This window comes from Notolabrus celidotus, chromosome 6 (genome assembly GCF_009762535.1).
Source record: "Notolabrus celidotus isolate fNotCel1 chromosome 6, fNotCel1.pri, whole genome shotgun sequence".
NCBI classification, from domain to species: domain Eukaryota; kingdom Metazoa; phylum Chordata; class Actinopteri; order Labriformes; family Labridae; genus Notolabrus; species Notolabrus celidotus.
The window spans coordinates 9,665,503-9,687,512 of record NC_048277.1 but is presented as its reverse complement, the minus strand read 5'-3'; the positions used below and the strand labels follow the sequence as shown (position 1 = coordinate 9,687,512).

Here is a 22,010-nt window from a genome sequence, read left to right as displayed (position 1 = left end):
CTGTGAGGAATTTTATTTTGAAAGAGTCTCTCTCTTCATGACCTAAAGAGTAAAATGAGCTTATCAGAGATCAGATTGGTTATTTCTTTAAAGTCTTCATCCCAAAAAAAAACAAGCGGAAACCTCCATCCGCGAGAATTGAAGCCAATGCAGAAGTGTTACAAACTGGACTACCGGAAACCACATACACATAATTCAAAAAAGCGGATATTTGCAGCAGAAATAAACATGTTTGCAGCCTGGTACAAAAATGAGTGTAGCCTGGATAGCTAATTTATCGATCGGCACACACTGTACGGAGGGGGAAATTTTTCATAACGCTGCAATTTTGAAGATATTAAGATTACTAGTTTTCTATTTATGAGAGGCACAGCTGACTTGATTGACAGGCAGGAACACTGTAGCTGTTGGCTAGGAGGCTCAAAGCCCGCCTCTTTATGTCACACTAGCTCGGAAGAAGTTAGGCTGAGTTCAACATTTCCAAAATGGCTCCTTCTGATGATTGGCTTCAAAACAGCGCTACAGATGGGTGATGTCACAGATACTACGTCCATTATTTATAGTCTATGAGAAAAACACTACCAACTGTATCCAGAGGGGGCACCAGAATCAAAACTGTATGCCTGATAATGTTCAAATAACATTCAGCCTCTGTTGCTTAAAATTATGTCATACTGAGAAGTAGAAATATGAAAATTCACAACATATATCAAAAACAATGACCTCCTAAATGTGCTATTGAATGTTAAAGCCACTCACCAGAGACAGATGCAGAGCAGTCCCAGAGGTCAGTGTGTGTTTATGGTGAGATCACACAGAATGGGCTGCATCAGAGGGAATACACAGTTTGTGGATCGCACAGGTAGGAGACACTTAAAGGAAAACTTTGTCCGTCTCCAACCTGCACATCATGTAATCATAGCTGTGTGTGTTTAAAGGGAGATACCTGTCTCATGTCTTTTAGTGGATTTACATTACAAATCAGACTCATTTCACCTCCCTGCTGCAGTTTTTTAAATGTTTGGCATGTTTTTTTTTACCTTCCAGACAGCCGTTAGTCTCTCTTTATGTCAGTTTGGGCTAAGAGACTGCGTTATTAAGCTCACTGCAGCTGAGAGTCTTGCTGTGTGATATTTAAACATGTCATTACAAACTGTGGGTGCTGATGTGCAGCTAAAGCAGTCTCTGTGCCGTATGTTTGAACATGTCTGCAGGGATTTAACCTCATCAGACTCAGGAGCAGACTCAGTGGATGATCAGGTCTCGGTCAGAGTTTCAGTTGTTGTAAAGGTGCTGGGCTTGGTGGGTGGGTATTACAGCTCTGTGCAGACCGGTCAGCAAAGCACGAAGATTTATTCATGGGACCGCTCTGTGCTTGGGGGGAAACACAAACTGCTGCTTTGACTAAAGTTAGAATAAAGTGCACATTGCACAGAGGATCGTCTTACACAAGTCAATAAAACACAACAGGAAAGAAAACACACAATTAAATGTGTAGACTCTAGAGACAGACCAACACAGACACACACAGACAATGATGCAGGTGTGATGATAAGGTTAGGACCAGCATTTCTTCAGATTGATGCAGCTGCAGCAGGGTTGGTGTGGCTTCTTAAATGGAGAAGAAGCAGCCATGAGGTTCTGAGTGGAGGGACAGAGATCTGAAAGTATGAACCGAGCTGGCCTCCTTTATGCACAGCTGTAGATTATGCCTGAGACATTCATCTTTGTACATCGAACAGTTCGCATTAAGTCATGTGGAGTAAAGCATTTGGCAGAGACGGAGTGCAGGATGCTGTGATGGAGTACGTGGAGAATTCAAAGCCTGGAGCAGGGCACACACTGCAGGATGGTCAGGCTGATTTTAAGTCTGACGTGGGGTCAGACTGAAGTCAGCAAAGTCCCGATGTTTGATGGTCTTAAAGATGATCCTGACAAATGTTCCTGTGGTGTGAAGTAACAATCTGTAGAGCATTGATGCTGCACCGAATTGAAACCGTCAATATTAAACATGTTCAAAAATCTGAAAGTGTATTGTCCCCCTTGTCTTGCCCGTCGTGTGCCATGTTTGTTTCCTCTGTTAGTGTGTGCTGAGTTGTGTCGGTCACATCGTTGCTCTCCACACACAATAAAAACAATGCTGTTCAGTCTGTCAGTGTTTGTCCTCATGTGTGGACTCTTGAAATTTCGTGTGAGCTGACATCTGACACTGAGACATCAGCGTCATTGTTATCTGCTCAAACCTCTTAGGTCTTGTTAAGCAGCTCCACTCTGGACCGGCTGTAGTTATCATAGAATTTCCTTCTTACTGTGGCAAGTTCGGGCTGTTTTTTCAGCAACAAAAGTTCCTGAGATGAAGAAGAAGAATATTTTTCCAAGATTCTTTTCTGTTGGTCAAAGGCATTTGGAGGAGTATGTCACCAGCCCAAGACCTCACTGTTCTTCTTTTTTTACTTTTTACTACTTCACTGATAAAATCATCAGTCAGAACGTTTTGGGTAAATGATCTGCAGCTTGAGTGTCATTTTGAGATGATGTTGAACCCTATAACACCGGCCGTGGTGAGTATTCATGTGCTCGGTGTCACCACCAGACAGACGTATGAATGATTTATGAAACGTCGATTATTCTCTTTCTGACTCGATGATGTTTCCTCCCAGGGTCAAGGAAAAGAGAAGAAAGGACAGAGATGATGTGTGTATTCAGGACTAAACCTTCTGTGTGTGTGTGTGTGTGTGTGTGTGTGTGTGTGTGTGTGTGTGTGTGTGTGTGTGTGTGTGTGTGTGTGTGTGTGTGTCATGCTTTGTGTATTATTTACCTTGCCAATGCCCTTCTTTGTTAGAGGTACTTTAGTCTCACTTACCTCCCTTGCCTCCCACTCTACTCACACACAAACACATCCACACAGCTTACTACTGCCAGTCAGTCATTTAGATAAGGAGTTCCTGCTGAGAAAGACTCCACACACCCCCTTTCTTTAACACTGTGGCACACACACATGCTGTGATGAGCAGTAATTGAAGAGTGATGAAACATGTCGTGTTTGTTTCAACATGCATGATGGAGGAGGAGTCATTAGTCTGTCTGTCCACAGTTTGCTGTAAATATCAGACATGTGAGCGACTCCTCCCTTCAGACCAGCAGAGTAAAGGGTAAAAGGTGACGTTAGGGGGATTTAAACTGCGAGGATCCAAATATAGCCAAATAATACAAATAACAGGGCTTTAAGATTTCTTCATGATGTTCTGTTGCACAGCGTGTCCATGATTCTCTTGAACCCAGAATCAGCCATTCAATTCCTCTGTAACATGAAGCTCTCTCTCTCTCTGTAGGGATAATTTCTTTAATGATAACTCTTAGAATAACAACCTTAGTCAGGGACAAAAACAAGAACTGTTAGTGGACACACTTTGATCCATCAAGGATTATGTTGCAGACATCACAGTCTGTTTACCTGTTGCAGGATAAAGGTGCAAGCATTCACTATTAGTCTTTAAACCCCAAGAATATAATGACAAAGTAGTCCATGTTTCAAACTTGAATGGAAGTATTGACTCTTCACTTATTCTTTGAAGTTTGGCATCAATCTGACTCTCGACCTCAGAGGTTTGAGTTTGTCATGACCCAGCTCACACCACATGACAAAAAGAGAGGGAAACACAAGTTTAACTAAATGATTACTATTGTTTTCCAACACTATGAGTTTGTGTGTATGTGTGTGTGTGTGTGTGTGTGTGTGTGTGTGTGTGTGTGTGTGTGTGTGTGTGTGTGTGTGTGTGTGTGTGTGTGTGTGTGTGTGTGTGTGTGTGTGTGTCTAGCAGTATTGTCAGCTGACACAGCTGTCATCAAAGGCATTGATGTGTTAGCGGAGTGTGTCAGCAGCCACGTGCCGCAGCAGCTCTCAGATCTTAACACTCACACACACACACTCACTCACACTAAGACACTCAGAAACAGCTGAAGACAAAGTGTGTGTGTGTTCCTGTTAGGATGTGTGCCTTCCATTTCTGTTAATATGTCAAATATGTCCATAATGAGCAGCTGTCCGTCTGTCCTGACGCTCAGTCTGAGAAGGGACATCAGTGAGGTTTGAAAAGTTTCCTCATCAATCGATGATGATTAACACTGAATCATCTCTGTGTAAGGTTAAAATCAGCAAGTTTAATCTGTAGCTTCAGACATCAGACTCACTGAGACTTCATCAGGTCTGATAAAAAGAGACAGGATGACCCTGTGTGCTCTTTTTCTTACCATGCACTCAAACAAAGCTGTACACACTCTCTTCCAGCAAACACTCACAGAGCGGAGAGCAAGCGGATTGGGAAGATATTCACTAAAATTACCAAAAGCGTAGTGGATAAGACACACACACACACACACACACACACACACACACACACACACACACACACACACACACACACACACACACACACACACACACACACACAAGCCACTCTGAGATGATGAACCGTATCGGTGGATTGTGTGCTGGAAGCCGTGGTGAGTGCTCAGGATACATTCTGCAGCACCACATGCTGAGAGATTAAAAGGAAAGTAATGAAGTCAACACAGCTGTCTGGCACACTCCCACATATATCTGCCAATGACCGTGTACACACACACACACACACACACACACACACACACACACACACACACACACACACACTCACAAACACACAGACACACACACAAACACACACACACACACACACACACATGGGTCTGGAATAGCAAAAAAACCTTTCTTTGTTCTCTTTTTAATAAGTTTTTTTTAAATGTTGGACTCTCCGTCATTAGGATTCATCATGCATTTTCTGCAGTCGTTGCTGCTTTTTCAGTGTCTGTGCCAAAATCTGTTGCAGCTCCCGCACCAGCTTGGTCATGTGGAGTGGTTGGAGTCCTAGAAGAACAACAAACTGTTTCAGCTTCTGGTCTTCTGGTCAGGAAGTTTCATCACTAAATATGAAAGCAGAGAGTGTTCTAGACCAGGAGACATTTCACAGTACTTTGTCTGAATGCATAATCAGCTCGATGTATTGCACCAGAGCAAGACTCACTGTGGCTGCAGCTGCAATGCACCCTGGGACATGTAGGCTCTTTTTATATTGTGAGTCTGCAACAGTGCCGTTACGCTACTTCCCGTGATCACGCCTATGAGCTTTCTGATCCTGGGATATTTATCCTGGGATGGTGTTATATTGGTTACCCATGCTGTAGGACAGACGTTACCAGGATGTAAATATCCTGTCTTGAACTGGTGACATGAAAAGAGATCCTGTTTGCACAGCTGACAGAGCAGAATAACTTTCTCTCTCAATAGAACAAGCACTGACGAATTCTCTCTTCCACAGTCAACCACATTCACCATCAGCACTGACTGGTGTAAATCTGTGATGTGGAGATCTGAAACCATCTTTTATCTCTATGTTTTTTAAATTATCGCTTCTTTAGGCAAACCAGAAATCTAAAATCTGGTCTCATGAGTTCAGTCTGGACTTTTTAAGCTTGTATTTGGATGAAGTCATTTTGTTCATCCTTGCTTTCATCGCCTGCAGGTAGATTTAGAGTTTAAATGTCTCCATGTCTATTCAAACAGAGCTTTGTTGACCTTTCGTCAGATGAACGCTTGACATTTTCTAACTCATGCCAGTACAGTAAGATCCTGATTTTTTCAGGAACTTGTCCACAAATGCACCTCAGAGCAGGAGTATTGTTTTTTTGTTGAGTGCAGGTTAGAGAAGGAGGGGGAGTGTTGGGTCCTGTGTGTGTGTGTGTGTGTTGATATCACTTCAACAGGTATAAAGACACTTCCACATCAACACAAACACAACATTAGAAAACATACAAACGACTGAGGCGAGCAGGAAAGAAGATAATGTAGAGAAACTCAGCTCAACGTGGATGATGTCATCTCTCTCCCCGTTCGGTCACAGTGAATTTCTCAGACTATTACCTGCTGCGTTCACACATCCACTCAACCTGACTTCACTCAGACTTTGCACAGGGGGATTGAGGAAGGAAATGTTCAGATAAAGGTGGAGTGAAGAGATTTGTGTGCATGTGCAGCCCACCAGGACCATGAAGGGGAATTTAAGGGGTGCAGAGTGTGTGTGAGAGCAGCTAATAATTCTTTGATTTGTCAGAGGACATTAGTCTGAAGCAGAGGGGGTTTAAAATGACATGTCTGCTGCAGGGTGAATTTTTGTTGTCACAAACAGTGAGGGGGTCGACTCTGCTTCCCCGCCATCATAGCAATGCTTCCAACAATGCAAGAGGGTCACAGACACACAATGCAGCACAGCGAGGACTGTGCGACCCTGATATGTGTCTAATTGTTACAGCATCAACATAAACAATATGATGACACCCTAATAATGAATACTGTCACCTCTCTGCAGCCTTGAGGTGATTCAGTCTATCTGCACTGTGCCAGAACTGCCAGACAGCCAGTCTGAGCATGCACACATGGACTGAACACACACAAACACATAGACACACACACACCAGTCGTGCCATGTGGTGTTGGAATCCAGTTCAGTGGGGGGTAGAGTGTGTTGGTGCTCTCCTGGAGACATACCCCCCCACCGCACTAATCTGTTAAGCCCCCTGCACTGCCTCTTGGTGTCTGTGTGTGTGTGTGTGTGTGTGTGTGTGTGTGTGTGTGTGTGTGTGTGTGTGTGTGTGTGTGTGTGTGTGTGTGTGTGTGTGTGTGTGTGTGCGTGCGTGCGTGCGTGTGCGTGTGCGTGTGTGTGTGTTGCCACATGCCCCACATAGCTGGCATGGTATTCACAGCCTGTGTCTCTGACTCTCTGTCGTTCATTGTTTCTGCTGTAGCTGTTTTTGGTTTGACTTCTTTGTCTCTGTGGTCGCACTAAACCTCTCCCCAGTCTGTGTTTCTGCTAAAATGAGTCTGAATATGATCTGATCAGACGTATCAGACTGTCAGCCTTTCATTTCATCTGTTGTTCAACCATAAAAAACATGTTATTTATTGGTATTTCAAACATCATTTATTTAAAACAGGTTGTGTGAACGTAGCCTGTTGGTTTCAAAGTGAAAATTCAGAACGTACTTTAAACCTGCGGACTTTCTCCTCCCACTTCCCAGTAAGACTTCTGTAAGACATCAGGATGAGCTGATGTCAGAGCACAGCAGAAAATATTTGTGAAAACTCCCTGTGAGAAACTTTTTTTTTTTATTTTTTAAGTTATATTTTTGGCCTTTATTTGATAGGACAGCTGAGAGAGACAGGAAATGTGGGGAGTAGAGAGTGGGGGAAGACATGCAGGAAATGGTCGAGCAGCTGGGAATCGAACCGGCGACCCCTGCGACGAGAACTGTAACCTCTGTATGTGGGGCACTTAGGGCCCGATCTACTAAAGATTTGCGTGTATTAAAACACGTGCAAACTTGATGCAGATGTACTAACCGGGTGCACCGAGGATTGCGTCTTTCAAATGAGCAAAATAGCACTCGCTATCCATTTAGCGTCTTTGCCTCCATGAATATGCAGAATACATGTAGATCATCAGAACGCGCAAAATACTGGGAGGAGGAGATGCAAATGTAATCATTTAGCACACGCAATGTGATCTATCAAACCTGAAGCAGAGCAGTGCGTGGTATTTTTGCGTCTATATTTAGCACGTTTGAAAGGCAGGTGCAAACTGGCACAGCGTTACACAAAATGCCTGCGGTCACTGTAAAGCTCATCATAACATCGCTGTACAACATGTCCGCAACAGCGGGGCTTACAAGCATTACAACATTTTTTAGTCAATCAAACCAAGAGAACAAAAAAATAATAATAATAAAACAACACAAATTCAAAGCAGTTCAGCACCACGGACAGCGACCGCATCATTCTGACTCCCACTCCAACTGTTTCAACTAATGAGAGCACAGTAGGTCACTGTATCAACAGCTATACAGTTTAGTAAAATTGGCTCAGTGGCCCACATGTTCACATATAAACACAAAAACCAATATGAAGTACTCGGCCTACTCACCACTGTTTGGACGAGCCTTAAGCTCCGCGGACTTGTCCACGATGCGCTGTATGTCCATTTTCTCTGATCTGTCATTCTCAATAGATAACATGACATGTCCACTCCGTCTCTCCTGTCCCATCGTGCTCATTAAGGGGTTTTTAGTTAGTTTTAACTTGGAGAATGAGCGCTCACTAAGCCGCCAGGCAGCTTGGTGTAACTCCTCATCTTGTGCTTGCAGCAGTGTGTTGGGGTGAATTGCCTCAAACATGTTCACAGTTCCATTTAAGCTGCTGAATCTTTGGGACAGTTGCTGGATAATGATATCAGGCATTAAAAACGTTCACCTCAAAGTTGCTCTCTGCGTCAGTGAGGTGACTGTCTTCATCCAAGTGACGCCTAACTTTTCTGGCCCTGGTTGTTTAAAAAATGCGAAACTGTTAACTTGGACGTACACCTGAACAACTAAAGTATCTCAGTCTTTGAGCTGCATTTTTTACAGTCCAGTTAGCAACATTAGAAGATACTATGTGTTCAAATCAGAAGAGAAGTAAATCTTTTTTTTGGTTCATTACTTCTCCCACAGGAGCTCCCGTCAGTTTATGGTGAGTCTCAGTTTCACTGTAAACAGGATGCTCCACAGAGGCTTCACTCTGGCTTCCTTCAGCGGTATGAACCTGAAAACTGATGTTCTTGTGATGTTCTTGTGGTTTTCTTGTAATTAAGGGGTCTTAGGTTTGCTGAAATAACAACATCATGATGCAGATTAAAATGTGAAAGTCAATTTTTGTCAGATCTGTCCTCAGGAGGAGAAGAAAACTACTTTTAAAATGTTTTTTTTTGAATGGAGGAGAGATCCATCACTTCTGATGCATTCCAGGAAGTCAGGAAATCTAAACGCTGATTGTCTTTAGTGACACAGCATCAAGCAGATTTTTGTCTCAGTGTAAATGTTTGAACTAGAACAGATGTTAGCTGCTCTTCATGCAGATATCTGTTTATAAAGAGAAATAAATCCTCTCAGATTACCAACCATGGGAGCCAGGATGGCATTATGCTGGACTGTGTTCCTCCTGCTTTTGCTCTCCATACAGACGGTTTGTCCTACAGACACCAAAGCCTACTGACACCTGATTCGCCAATACTACTCAGACTACAAACAGGAACCAGAACACTTCTCATACTCCAATCCCCTGTTCATTTAAACGTACGTATCTGTGACCAGGCTTTAGTTCAGACTCTCCACCATGAGCTCTGGATGAAACCAGCAGAATCGGAGTGGAGTGGGAGCAGCCTCCACGTCCACCACCCTCCTACTGTAATTATGCTTCTCTCTATTTTTACCTCCTCTCCTCTTTTAACTCCACATCTGTGCTGTAAGGATGTATTTTCCCTCCGTCCGTCCCACATTCTCTGCTGCAGCTGCATGTATAGGAAGTCTATTTTTCTCCATGTGTGGTCACTTTGGTCGTTTTGAAGCTTCTTTGGAAATTTTCTGCATGTATGCTCAGATACTGCAGGGGAGATTTCATCCTGCTTTGAGCCCACGCCTGTTTCTCGTGTTCTGCTCTTTGAGTGTGAAGCAGAGAGGAAGAAAGTGGAGAGGAGGGTGTAGGAGCTGCTGGGAGCGACATCACTGAGGGTCAAAGGTTGCGTGTTGAACAATGACTCGTCCTGACGTCATCTCACACACGGAACAAAAGAACATCCAGCCTGAGCCACACACGGCTCTCTGTGTCATGCTGTGTGTGTGTGTTGGCATGTAGTGGAATCTTCCTTCTCTGAGTCCTCATAAATAACTGTGTGTAGAGGCATTTTATTGTTGGTGGGTCAGAGACGTTGCAGCTTTATGAGGCCACTGATTTATTCTGAGAACATGACACACACACAGATTTCTCTTTGCTGGATATGTAGGTCAGTAAATCTGAAAGTAAACTGGTCCTCAGGCCAGAGTTTGTGTGAGGAGACAGAAGAAACAAGGCTGAGCAGACTTCACTGTGTGCTGGCAGAGCTGCTCTGTTTGTAACAGCTGAAGACGTTCAGTTTAAGGTGTTTCAGGGACAAACTTTGAAACAGGAGAAGAGCAGCATGGAAAGTGATTTAACTCAGCAGCACAAACACAGACTGCCAGAGGACAAAAAGGAGGAGGTCAGAGCCAGCGTCCTACAGAGTGTGTAGTGTCTCAGGGTCCGTTGTGATCATCTATTTTTGCTGAGGGAAGTTCCTGACTGAGTGAGAGTCAGCCATGATAAGAGCAGTTTGAATTCTCTAAGTGATAAGGAAAGGAGCTGAATTGCTTCCTTTATTACCTCCTTAAGGATACACCGGCCCTTCCTTTACAGAGGGAGAGGAGAGAAAAGACCCATCACTCTTTGTGCCAACTACATTTAAAGTGACACCTCTACATGAAAACAAGTGATCATCATGACAGCTAATGATTGAAGAGATTTAACAATTATTTTCATTAAACTATGATTCATGTGGATGAATACCAGAGGAGAGGAGGTGGAGCTAAGAGACATTCTCAACACAGAGGAAGAAGAAGAAAGTGTGTTTAAAGAAGTTGTATTGGATGATATTTTTGATGGTATAAACTTGACAAATGCAGGATCATACTTATCATGCATCACAGGAGGTTTTTCCTCAAAGGCCACCGTAGCTTCACCAACAGGAGGGGTAAGCAAGGGAGGGTTTCAGTCTAGAATCTAACCGCTAGATGTTCGCATCTCTACACACTGTAGCTCTAAAACAGAGACACAAGTCATGACATCAACATGTGTAACGCAGACACAAAGCGCTAATGTTGATATTTAATTATGTTATTAGTCACACACATGCACACTAAGACACACACACACACACACACACAGATGTCATCAGAGTGAGAAGTCTCTCTCGTGGTTACCTTCGACCCCACGCTCTGATCTCGTAGATGGATTAAAAGGCTCAGGAGGCTATTACTATGACTAGTCCTTACACACACACACAGAAACACACACTCACACAAACACACACACACACAAACACACTCACAAACAGATCACTTAGCGTTAGTGTGTGTTCGTTCTCTGGAGAGGACACAGACAGGTGATCAATAACATGGGTAATCAATCTGACACAAGGCGTGGTTTGTGTATGTGTGTGAGTGAGTGTGTGTGTGTGCGTGCGTGTTTGTGAGCATGCAGGACACATCTGGCACTTAGCCAAATGTCGTCAATACTGTTGAAAGCTTTCTGACAATGAAGAGTGGGGTGTTTACATGTGTGTGTGTGCGTGTGTGTGTGTGTGTGTGAGTGAGTGAGTGCGTACATGCTTGTGTGTGTGTGTGTGTGTGTGTGTGTTAGGAAATGAATCAAAGACGTGAAATTGAGGAATAATTGTATTGATTAATAATAGATAAATAGGAATTTCATGATGGTGATGTTAGTAAAACATGAGATGAAAGACAGACTTTAAAGTCCTGTCTCCTGTGACGTTGGGTAGTGTGTGTGTGTGTGTGTGTGTGTGTGTGTGTGTGTGTGTGTGTATGTGTGTGTGTGTTTGCGTGTGTGTGTGTGTGTGAGTGAGTGTGTTGAAGTCAGAGCAGATGAGTACAGACAGGCTGTCAGATGGAGGCTCAGATCGTTTGTCTCTGTCTCACACACAAACACACACACACAAACACACACACACACACACACACACACTGGTCTGATAGCGACACACTGAGCAAATATTATCAGAGAGCTTCATCCATCAGAGCGAGATGAGAGGATTCACCGACCATCTGACTCACACAGGATGTTAGCTCTGAGTCTGATCAGTGTCGACAATTCTACATGTAGATTACATCAGTAGACACACACACACACACCGTCATACAACAACATACTTCATCAGTCTGTAGTGTTGTTATGTCAGTGCTTTGCTCCATAGATCAGGTTTATAAGGTATGGATAATATAAAGTGAGCAGGTGGTCATGTGAACTGGAATCCTGACAAGGTGAACAGGACCCTGACGTGAAGACGACAAATTCAAACCTGACCCTGCCTATTTGTTGTAATTCACATTAAAGTGAACAATTTCATGGAAGGCAATGTTACACAAGGTGAACAGGACTTCTGCTGGAATATTGATTTTGGCATTTCTGTCCTCATTCAGCTCTCCTTCTCAGAGCTTTGACGGAGACATACCTTGCTGTTATCTCTACCTCTTCTGGTTTCAGTGACTTTGTAGAGATCAGCAGCTTAGAGATGCTCTCACCAGCTCTGCTTTTGTTGTCTGGATTGCAGGAACGGATGTTGCTGGTTGGGGTCCAGTAGCTCCTCAGGCTGCTCTCACATCTGCGCCCACGAACTGTTATTATTTCACCTCTCTCAAGACCAACCTGAGTGGAATAGAATAGAATCCTAGGATAGATCACATCCCCACAACATCCCATTCTATTCTAACATTTTACCACAGTGTCAACAGGCAGAGGGGGAATGAGACAGAATACTTTCTTTGCTTTGATGTGACATGTGATCAGTTTGTTCCTGGTGTCACTTGTGCTGTTGAGAATTACACAACATGACAGGGATGAAGTGCTGCTCAGAGCGCTCCCTGTGTGTGTGCTGTGTTTGTGTAGTGTTTATGTAGTGTGCGTGCTGTGTGTGTGTTGTGTGTCCCAGCTGCTGTGCTTCCAGACTGGCTGGTTGATTCTGCACTCTCACAGTATAATACAGAGTTTAAATAGGCACACAATAGGGCAGCCTGGTTCCCACGACAGCGCTGACAGGACCCCTGCTCTGTTTTTATTGTCCTGTGTCTGCATCTTTTTCTTTGAAATGAAACTGAACGAGCCTCAGTCTTTGTTCAGTCGGTGTGAAGAGGTCATAAAAGATCCTTTAAAGGTGAAGACTCTTTTTCTTTCCTCACTTCAGAGTCTGACGGCAGAGTGTCTGACCCCTACAGGCTCCTGTAGTCACATGATCACTGACACTGGTACTCTTTGCTGTAAATTAAAGTCTCTTACATGATTACCTGACCCACCTTCCCCTCTGTGTGTGTGTGTGTTCAGGTGGTGGTCCCCACTCGGGTCGGACAGGTGTACGTGTACGACAAAGTGAAGCCGGAGCAGGACGAGTACGACGTCCCGCCCAGACATCAGCCTCCGACCCACCAGGACATCTACGACGTACCGCCCACACGCCAGCAGTTCAACACACAGGTAGGACTGCTCAGACACACACACACTCTAAAATACACACACACCTGAAAACATGCACACAGAGAAAGCTGTCAGGCACCAGGCTGTCTTTCTTTTCTGCTGGCTATTAATATTTGATGTGATGTAACATTCAGCCTCTCACTCTCTAAATATTACATCTATCTTTAGTGAAGGTCAAGTGCGTGTGTGTGTGTGTGTGTGTGTGTGTGTGTGTGTGTGTGTGTGTGTGTGTGTGTGTGTGTGTGTGTGTGTGTGTGTGTGTGTGTGTGTGTGTGTGTGTGGACTCAGTGACACAAAGAGACTGTATTTTCTACTTTTGAGAAAGTTATTGATTTTTTAAGCACTGTAAGTGTGTGACCTTACCCTCCACTCCACACACACTGTCACTTTTTACTGCTTAGTAATCACTACACACACACAAACAGACATACACAAACACACACACACACACACACACACACACACACACACACACACACACACACACACTTAAGTTTGAAGAGTACTTTCCACAGGTAGGTGGAGGAAGAGGAGACCAGTGTGTAGTTGGTGGAAGAGAGAGGAGAGGAGCAGAACGAGGAAGAGGAGGAGAGAATGAGCTTTATCTATACAGGCAGGAGACTAAGAGGAGGAGGAGGAAAATAATGGAACAGCATAAGTGGGAAGAAGAGGAGAAGAAAGGGGAGGAGGTCTAATAGGAGAGTTTGAAGATCAGGAAGAGGAGGAGGAAGAAAAGGAGTAGAGAGAGGTGAAGGAGGAAGAGGAGGGGGAGATAATACATTTATGTCAGAAGAAACAGGTGAAGATGAGGAAGAAGAGTTCAAGTTAGAGGGAGTTAAATTGGAAGGACATAAAGAGGTGAAGCAGAATGAGGAAGAGGAGGAGAGAATAAACTGAAGGGGTGAGGAGAGAAGACAAAGGGGGAGGAGGAAGTGGAGGAAGATGGGGACAGAATAGCTTCAGTCGGAAGAAGAGGGGAAGAAAAGAGGAAGGTGAGAGTGGAGGAGGAGGTGGTGAGGGAGCAGGGAATGATCTTAAGTTGAAAGAAGTGGAGGAGGAGGAGGAGGAGAAGGAGGAGGAGGAGGAGGAGGAGGAGACGAAGGAGTGAATGAGGAGTAGGAAAAGAGTGAAGTATGAAGGAAAGAAGATGACAGTGAAAGATGATGAAGATGAAGCATGGGAAGAAGAATAACAGCAGGAGGAAGATGAGGAGCTGTAATAACAGATGTTCCTGCAGGGCGTTTTTTGAAGTTCAGCAATCTGAGGAAGAAAAATGAACACACACACACACACACACACACACACACACACTTCATAGGGCTCTTCATCAAAATGTCTGCTGGGCTCGGAGAATGGAGCTCTGACCAGAACATGTTTTCACACACACACACACACACACACACACACACACACACACACACACACACACACACACACACACACATACACACACACACACACACACACATACACACACAGGGACACACACACAGATCACAGAACAGCTGAGGGGTACAGCAGGTCGAGTGCTCCTCACTGAGTCTGCAGACGTCTTCAGATTAACAGTTCTTAGTTTAGTCACAACTCAGGGAACTCCAGAAAACACTCAAAAGTCATCACATGCTGCAGCTCAGACTGAGGAACCAGGTTCCTCTATATGGTCGGCTTTGCACCACCCACTCCATGCTAGCTTTTACCTCCCACCAGACCCACGCAACAATGTGCAGAAGAAGAGAGAGTGTGTGCAGAGAGAGGTTGGGAAGAAGATAGGGATGTGGGAGGACATTTTGAGCTAGGACGACTGCTGGGTCGGGCTGTACACTCTACCTCCCCCTGTTTCTCTATTTTCATGAGGGAGGATGGAAGAGAAAAGAGAGAAAAGAGAGAGAGAGAGAGAGAGAGAGAAAAGAGGATGAAATGTTCTCTGCATAATTGTTTTGGCCTCTAACTGACTGATTATTTCTCCTCATCCAGATCAACTCACTTGGTTTAATTGCTCACATTACCTGGTTAGGCTGTTTGAAACGTAGTGATTAAGAGAGCTGTGGTATAAAAGCAGCTTCGGATTTACCTTACAATGTGAGACGACCAAGTTAGTGCTCACAGCCTCACAACACAAGTGGTCCAACAGTGTTAGACTGTTATTTGTCTGTCATAAGGTTATAATGTGTCTAAAGTGTGTCTTCTTTCTCTGTGTGCAGGTGTATGACACTCCTCCTATGGTGGTGAAGGGGCCCTCTAGTGGTCAAGACATATATGACACCCCACCGAGCACAGACAAGAACACACAGCAGACTGTAAGTTATTGTGTTCTCATACGGCACAGTGTCAGCGTGTAACAATACAATACAACATTAAACACCAGAGAACAGACTGCAGGAGAGTGTGATGTTTGAAATTGAGTCACATGGTGTCTGTTGGAGGAACACATTATTAGCTCATATCAGAGAGTGTGAGAACAACTTCACCTTTAAAAAACTCTAATGGGGTTTTCAGCTCATCCTACATTTAAACCTGTGTGCTTTATGTGCATGCTGGTTGTTTTTAAAGTTCTATGTGAGTCGTGCTGTGTGTCACCTTTTGAATTTTCTGGTGTCCTGTCACTTTAAACTTTGTGTCTTTGTTTGATGGTAGTATCTGCCTCAGGACTACGGATGATATTTAGCTGTTTTCTTGATCCTGGCAGATTTACGTAGACTTAGGCCGCTAAAATGTTAATAAATTAAAACTTTATCTTTTAAATAAGATGATTCCTCCAGGATTAAAGTCTTTGAGACGCCAAATTTTAAGCCGGATTTTCATCCACTCTGATGAAATCTGGAATAAAGAGAGTAACATCTCACACAGGACTAAAACTGACACAACATGTCTGAAACTAATGAGGTTTTTAAAAACATATCCCAGCCAGCTGTGACAAAACAATCTGTAATTTAATTCTTTAAAAGCAGACTGAAACATGAAGTTCTAATGTAACTGGTTTACCACTCTTAATGCTGCTAATGTGATGTGACATACGTTCAATATGTCTCTTTGTCTCTATCTTCAGGTGTACGACTTCCCGCCATCTGTCAGTAAAGACGTTCCTGATGCTCAGCCAATCAGAGAGGATACCTACGACGTGCCCCCCCACTTCGCCAAACTCAAACCCCCGCTCCCCGCCCACTCAGGCCAGTACCTGCACAACAACCTGAACGACGACGACGAGCCCCCGATTCCAGAGGACGTGTACGACGTTCCGCCTCCCATCCTGACCGACAAGCATTACCGTGGAGACAGGGGCGGAGTCAGCCAGGCTCGACAAGACATCTATGATATCCCAGCCAGCCTGCGGAGCGGTGGGCATCATGCCCAGGATGTTTACGACTTCCCCCGAGGAGGAGAGGAGAAGGGAGGAGAGAGAGACCACTACGTGTATGACATCCCCCCACAGGTAAGACAAGTAGAGGGACAGAACTCACCTGCTTCAGACGCTTGGACACAGACTCTGAAACTAAAAGATTATTGTTTAGAAACATGAGTATCACCCATGTACAGTTTTATTAGCTTATCTTCTAATCTGCATCCTCTGTGTGTTTGTATGTGTGTGTGTATGTGTGTGTGTGTGTGTGTGTGTGTGTGTGTGTGTGTGTGTGTGTGTGTGCGTGTTTGTGTTTCAGGTTGTGCGTGACCCTCAGTCCACCGCTGAGGAGCTGTCCATGTCCTTCAAGCGTCTGTCTGCCTCAAGCACAGGAAGCACAAGGAGCAACCATTCTGCCTCCTCCTTGGACATGGTGCCTGTCCGTGACACCTCCTCTTCACTCCCAGCTCCTGGCTCCGCTCCAGGGAAACCCCTCATCTTGGACCTAGAGCAGGCCATGGAACGTCTGTCTCGTCTGCAGCAGGCGGTGGAGTCCAGCGTGTCCCTCATGATGTCATTCATCACAGGTAACTGGAGGAGCCCGGCTCACCTGGAGGGGAACCTCTCAGCCATCCATCAGGCTGCTGACAGAGTGCGTGCCTCGGTAAGGGACTTCCTAGAGTTTGCCCGTGGTGCCGTTGCGAACGCCGCTCAGGCCACAGACCGCTCTCTGCAGAGTAAGCTGGGCCGTCAGGTGGGCAAGATGGAGGAGGTGTTCCAGAGTTTGATTCGAAACAGTCAGAGCTTAGACGCTGTCTCCTGGTCGCATGCAGCGCTCACAGCACCCCCACCAGGAGGGGATGACTTGGACCGGCTTATCATGACGGCGAGAGGCATCCCTGACGACGCCAAGCAGCTCGCCTCATTTCTCCATGGTAACGCATCGCTGCTCTTCAAACGTAACAACCGGCAGCAGCAGCAGCTGCCATTGCCTCCTATCCCTGGGGATATCAGTGGTCACATGACAGGATCAGGAAGTGGAAGCTATCAGGGAGGAGAGAAGGCGAGCATTCAGTTGCGGCCCCTCCCCTCCCCGCCAAAGTTTACAGCTGCAGAGGAAGAGGAGGGCGTGGACCGGCCGTACGAGACCACAGAGGAAGGCTGGATGGAGGACTATGACTACGTCCATCTACAGGTACCCAGACACACACTCACACACACACACACACACACACACACACACACAAACGCACACACACACACACTCACACACACACACACACACACACACACACACACACACACACACACACACACATGCCCACGCACACACACGCATACACATGCACACACACACAGACACACACACACACGCTGGCACACACACACACACACACACACACACACAACGCCCGTTTATATTTGTGAGGACATTTAACTTCCTTTGGAGTTTAAAAGGAAACTGTGCTGAGGTGACGCTTCAAAGCGTTTAATGAAACATCTCAATGTCTGTCTCTCCTCACGTGATGCTCTGAGCGGGATCGTCTCGGACTCCCCCCCACATCCTACTCAGGGAAATTAACATCTGATAGTCACTCAGCGTCCTCACCCACAGAGAACACACAGATGCTTGAGACAACAAGAAGCTAACAGCACATCTATAAATCAATGAGAGTTTAACCGTATTCTTTAGTTTACAGAATAATATGGAAATAAAGCTGCGCTCTGTAGCTACACACGTTGACATTTGAGTTGTTTTTCCATGTTTGTCTTTTTTGCATTGTGAAGCTGCAGGAACATGCATATACAAACAAACAGCACGTTTAACCGATCAGCTCTGTCTGCTTTAACTGACTCAGAGAACTGAAGACACTTCAGCTCATGTTTGTTTGCAGGTGTGAGGGTCCCACACCAAGTTTCTTTCTCCACACTGATACACGTATGTCACAGTTATTATGAATAAAATGTTCACATGATGGTCAAGCTCTGTGGCTGCAACCGACAGTCTTAATAGTTTAAAAGTCTCTGATTATTGAAACGATTAATTGATTAACCAGATAATAAGTTGCACAATTACTTAATGCCTCTTACTGAGCTATTAGCCTTTAGATTTAACATCCGTCTTATCCAGTTTCTGACTCTGTCCATGGCTCTGTCTCTGTCTTAAAAGGCATTAGACTTTGGACTGTTCAATTTGATCTCACAGTTGATATTTAAAAGAGAGACGTCCAATATGTCTCCTCTTTGAACACTCACACATTACCAACATGCTCCAGGGATAATACATTTTACAGGACCTCTTTTTTTTACAGTAAGACGATGAAACACTCCCAGACTCTAGAAGTTTTAGGATGTAATAGTGTTGTATCAGTGCTGCATGTTAGTATGTTGTGTTCAAGTTTTGCATGGTCAACTCTCAGTAGAGATAAAAGGATGTGAGATGACTCACTCCTCAGAGTCAAAGCTCCAGAAAACTGCAAGAAAACATGAACAACCACGAAACCAAAAATTCACAGTTTAGTTTATTGGCCACCAGTTTTGTCCTTAATTTTGTTTACCTCAACTAATCATCGCCCCACTAAAAGAGCACCAAATGTGACAAATCTAGCTTGCTCAGTACACTTTCCAGTCCTGATAAACAGTCAGATTTAGGGAGTTTGTCCTCATTGTATATACATATTCACATATACTGCAGCCACAGCTGATCCTCTGTAAGGAGTCCGCAGTGGGATTCAGAACAGTCAAATCAAATCTACTCTTGTCATTGCTTACATGTCCACTCGAGGGAGACAGAGGCCAGTTTATCCACTAACACAGTGCTGTGCAGTGAATCTGACCATATCTGTGCTGTGATGCTGATGTTGTTCTTTGTGTGTTCATCCGTCAGGGTAAGGAGGAGTTTGAGAAGAACCAAAGACAGCTAATGGAGAAAGATAATATCACCAGGCACAAGACACAACTGGAACAACAACAGGTACCTATGATTGTGTGTGTGTGTGTGTGTGTGTGTGTGTGTGTGTGTGTGTGTGTGTGTGTGTGTGTGTGTGTGTGAGTGTGTGCGTGCGTGCGTGCGTGCGTGCGTGTGTGTGCATGCTCTGTTGCCACTAGGGGGCAAACTTTCAGAATTTTTCATATAAAACTATGACTCTAAAAGGGGCTCAAAGTTCAACAGATTTGATCAGATCTGAAAGATTTGTCTCAGTGTGTAAGCTCACAACACTCGTTGTTTGTGGGCAGATTATTAAACCACATCAGGTTTATTTTTCTGTTAATGTGTAAACAAATAAAGTGACAATAGGATAGGATAACTGTTACAGCTCTGCCAGGATAGTAAAGTTTTAACTCTCTTCTTTTCTTCTTCACATAAAACAGTTTGAGCGGCTCGAGCAGGAAGTCAGCCGGCCGATCAACAATGACATGACGGGCTGGGTCCCGCCCCCGCACCACCCTTCAGCCAACCAGCTGACCCAGAACGGCTCAGGAGGCCCCTCCTCCTCCTCGTGCTCCAAACTGTGCAACGGTGACCGGCAGCTCCTCCTCTTCTACCAGGAGCAGTGTGAGCAGAACGTGACCACAGTGACCAACGCCATCGACGCCTTCTTCACTTCCGTTAATTCCAACCAGCCTCCAAAGATCTTCGTGGCTCACAGCAAGTTCGTTATCCTCAGCGCCCACAAGCTGGTGTTCATCGGGGACACTCTGTCACGGCAGGCCAAGTCCCCGGAGGTGAGGGCGCACGTCGCTCAGAGCAGCAACATGCTCTGTGAAAAACTCAAAGACATCGTGATCAGCACCAAGACGGCGGCGCTGCAGTACCCCTCCCCAGGGGCCGCCCGGGAGATGACGGAGCGGGTGAGGGAGCTGGCGGGGTGCACGCAGCAGTTCAGGATGGTGATGGGGCAGCTACTGATCATGTAGGCGGGAGGTGGGGGAGGACGAGGGAGAACCAGACAGTGACACAAACTGAGGAACATGGGGCTGTGAATCCCCCCCTGTATTAGAGGGTGGGAAACCCTGATTGCCCCTGCAGCACGAGCTCCTGGAGCGCCCTGGATCCCTTCTGCTCCTGATATGTAGCGTGGGAAACCCTGTGTGGCCCTGAATCCTGGGGGTCTGGGACCATGGACTCATCCTTTACGTCTCTCCTCCCCTTCACTGGGACCATTCCTCCCCATCCCTCCTTTTTTTACTCTCCACGAGCTAAAGGAACATTTTCTCTTCAGTGGGCTGGGCCATCGGTTGTAAAATAATCATTGTAAATATTTAAGTTACCTATTTAGTCAGAAGAAGACTCCCAGTACATAAATATAAATATATGGTTCTGTTTTTTTGAAGAAAAGATGAAAACATACGTGTAGTTTTTAGACAATATCAATAATTGTTATTATTATTATTATTATTATTATTATTATGACTATACCATATAATTATGGCTGATTCTTGTATTATTATTGTTATGGATGTGTAAATTCCAGATGATATGTATGACTGTATGTTGTAGTATGTGGATGCTCTTCTCCACCCCTGACAGAGGCACACTTTACAGATAAGAAACACTGGAGCACACCCGTCTGTAACCCTCACCTGATGACAGACTAACAGCTCCACAGGCTGGTATGTTGTGTCGGAGCTGTGCGCCATCACCTGTGGATCGATAAAGTGTCCACACTGATTATCATAACTCACCGGCGTAGGTGACACTGCGGCCGAGAGATGTCCAAATGCCTGTCGTTGAAGATGATCTCAGTGCAATCTATCTGTGGGCTGTTTAGTAAGAGGCATGTTTAGAGGAAAGGAGTGTAAAGGGTTAAAACTACAAATAAATTAAACCTGATTTTCTTTTCTCTGACACCGTGGTGATTATTGAAGTATTCAGATATGATGATCAGCTTCCTTTGAATCCTAATATCATCTTGTATCTAATAATACCTGCTGTATAATCCACAGGCTGAGTGAAGGGTCATTGTACGTTACACTTTGGTTTGTTGACTGAAGTATTAAAGCCTTGAGTTTGAATCATAGCCTGTATATATCATGGATGTAGTCTCTGTAGCATCAACTTCCTTTGGATCAATCAACAAACAGTTTAAGAGGTGGAGCTGAGGCCGACCTTTAGCCTCCTTGACCTGTCACTCAAATCAATGCGCCCCTGATTATGCGTATGTATATGCATAATCTCAGTGTTAATCTGCTGTAAACAGGTGAGTTGTATAAATTCAGCCCATACAATTGTCATGAATAGAGAAATGAGCCATAGAGACCCAAACTGTTTTTGTACCAGGCTGTAAACATGTTTATTTCTGCTGTAACATTTTAACATGGGGCTCTATGGGGAGTGACTGACGGCAGGAGACACACTCTAGTGGACACTTAGGGAACTGCAGTCTTTTGCACTCCTATATTGGCTTCATTCTTTAACACTCAAGGTTACTGCTTGGTTTAGGCTTTTTAACCTCCATCTTCATCTCTGGAGCTGAAGTGACCATATTT

General features: G+C 44.8%; 1 protein-coding gene across 2 annotated transcripts in view; it reads left to right on the top strand.

Annotated features, from left to right (window-relative positions):
• Positions 1–21,369, top strand: part of bcar1 (BCAR1 scaffold protein, Cas family member) — a 102,134-nt gene extending 80,765 nt beyond the window's left edge. For both annotated transcript variants that reach the window (XM_034685506.1, XM_034685503.1), the window contains exons 3-8: positions 13,034–13,183; positions 15,385–15,480; positions 16,230–16,613; positions 16,840–17,715; positions 19,408–19,494; positions 19,884–21,369. In XM_034685506.1, coding sequence (XP_034541397.1) covers positions 13,034–13,183; positions 15,385–15,480; positions 16,230–16,613; positions 16,840–17,715; positions 19,408–19,494; positions 19,884–20,438 — 2,148 coding nt within the window. In that variant the 3' untranslated portion in view covers positions 20,439–21,369. The remainder of the gene's footprint in view (positions 1–13,033; positions 13,184–15,384; positions 15,481–16,229; positions 16,614–16,839; positions 17,716–19,407; positions 19,495–19,883) is intronic.
• The last annotated feature ends 641 nt before the right edge of the window (positions 21,370–22,010 follow it).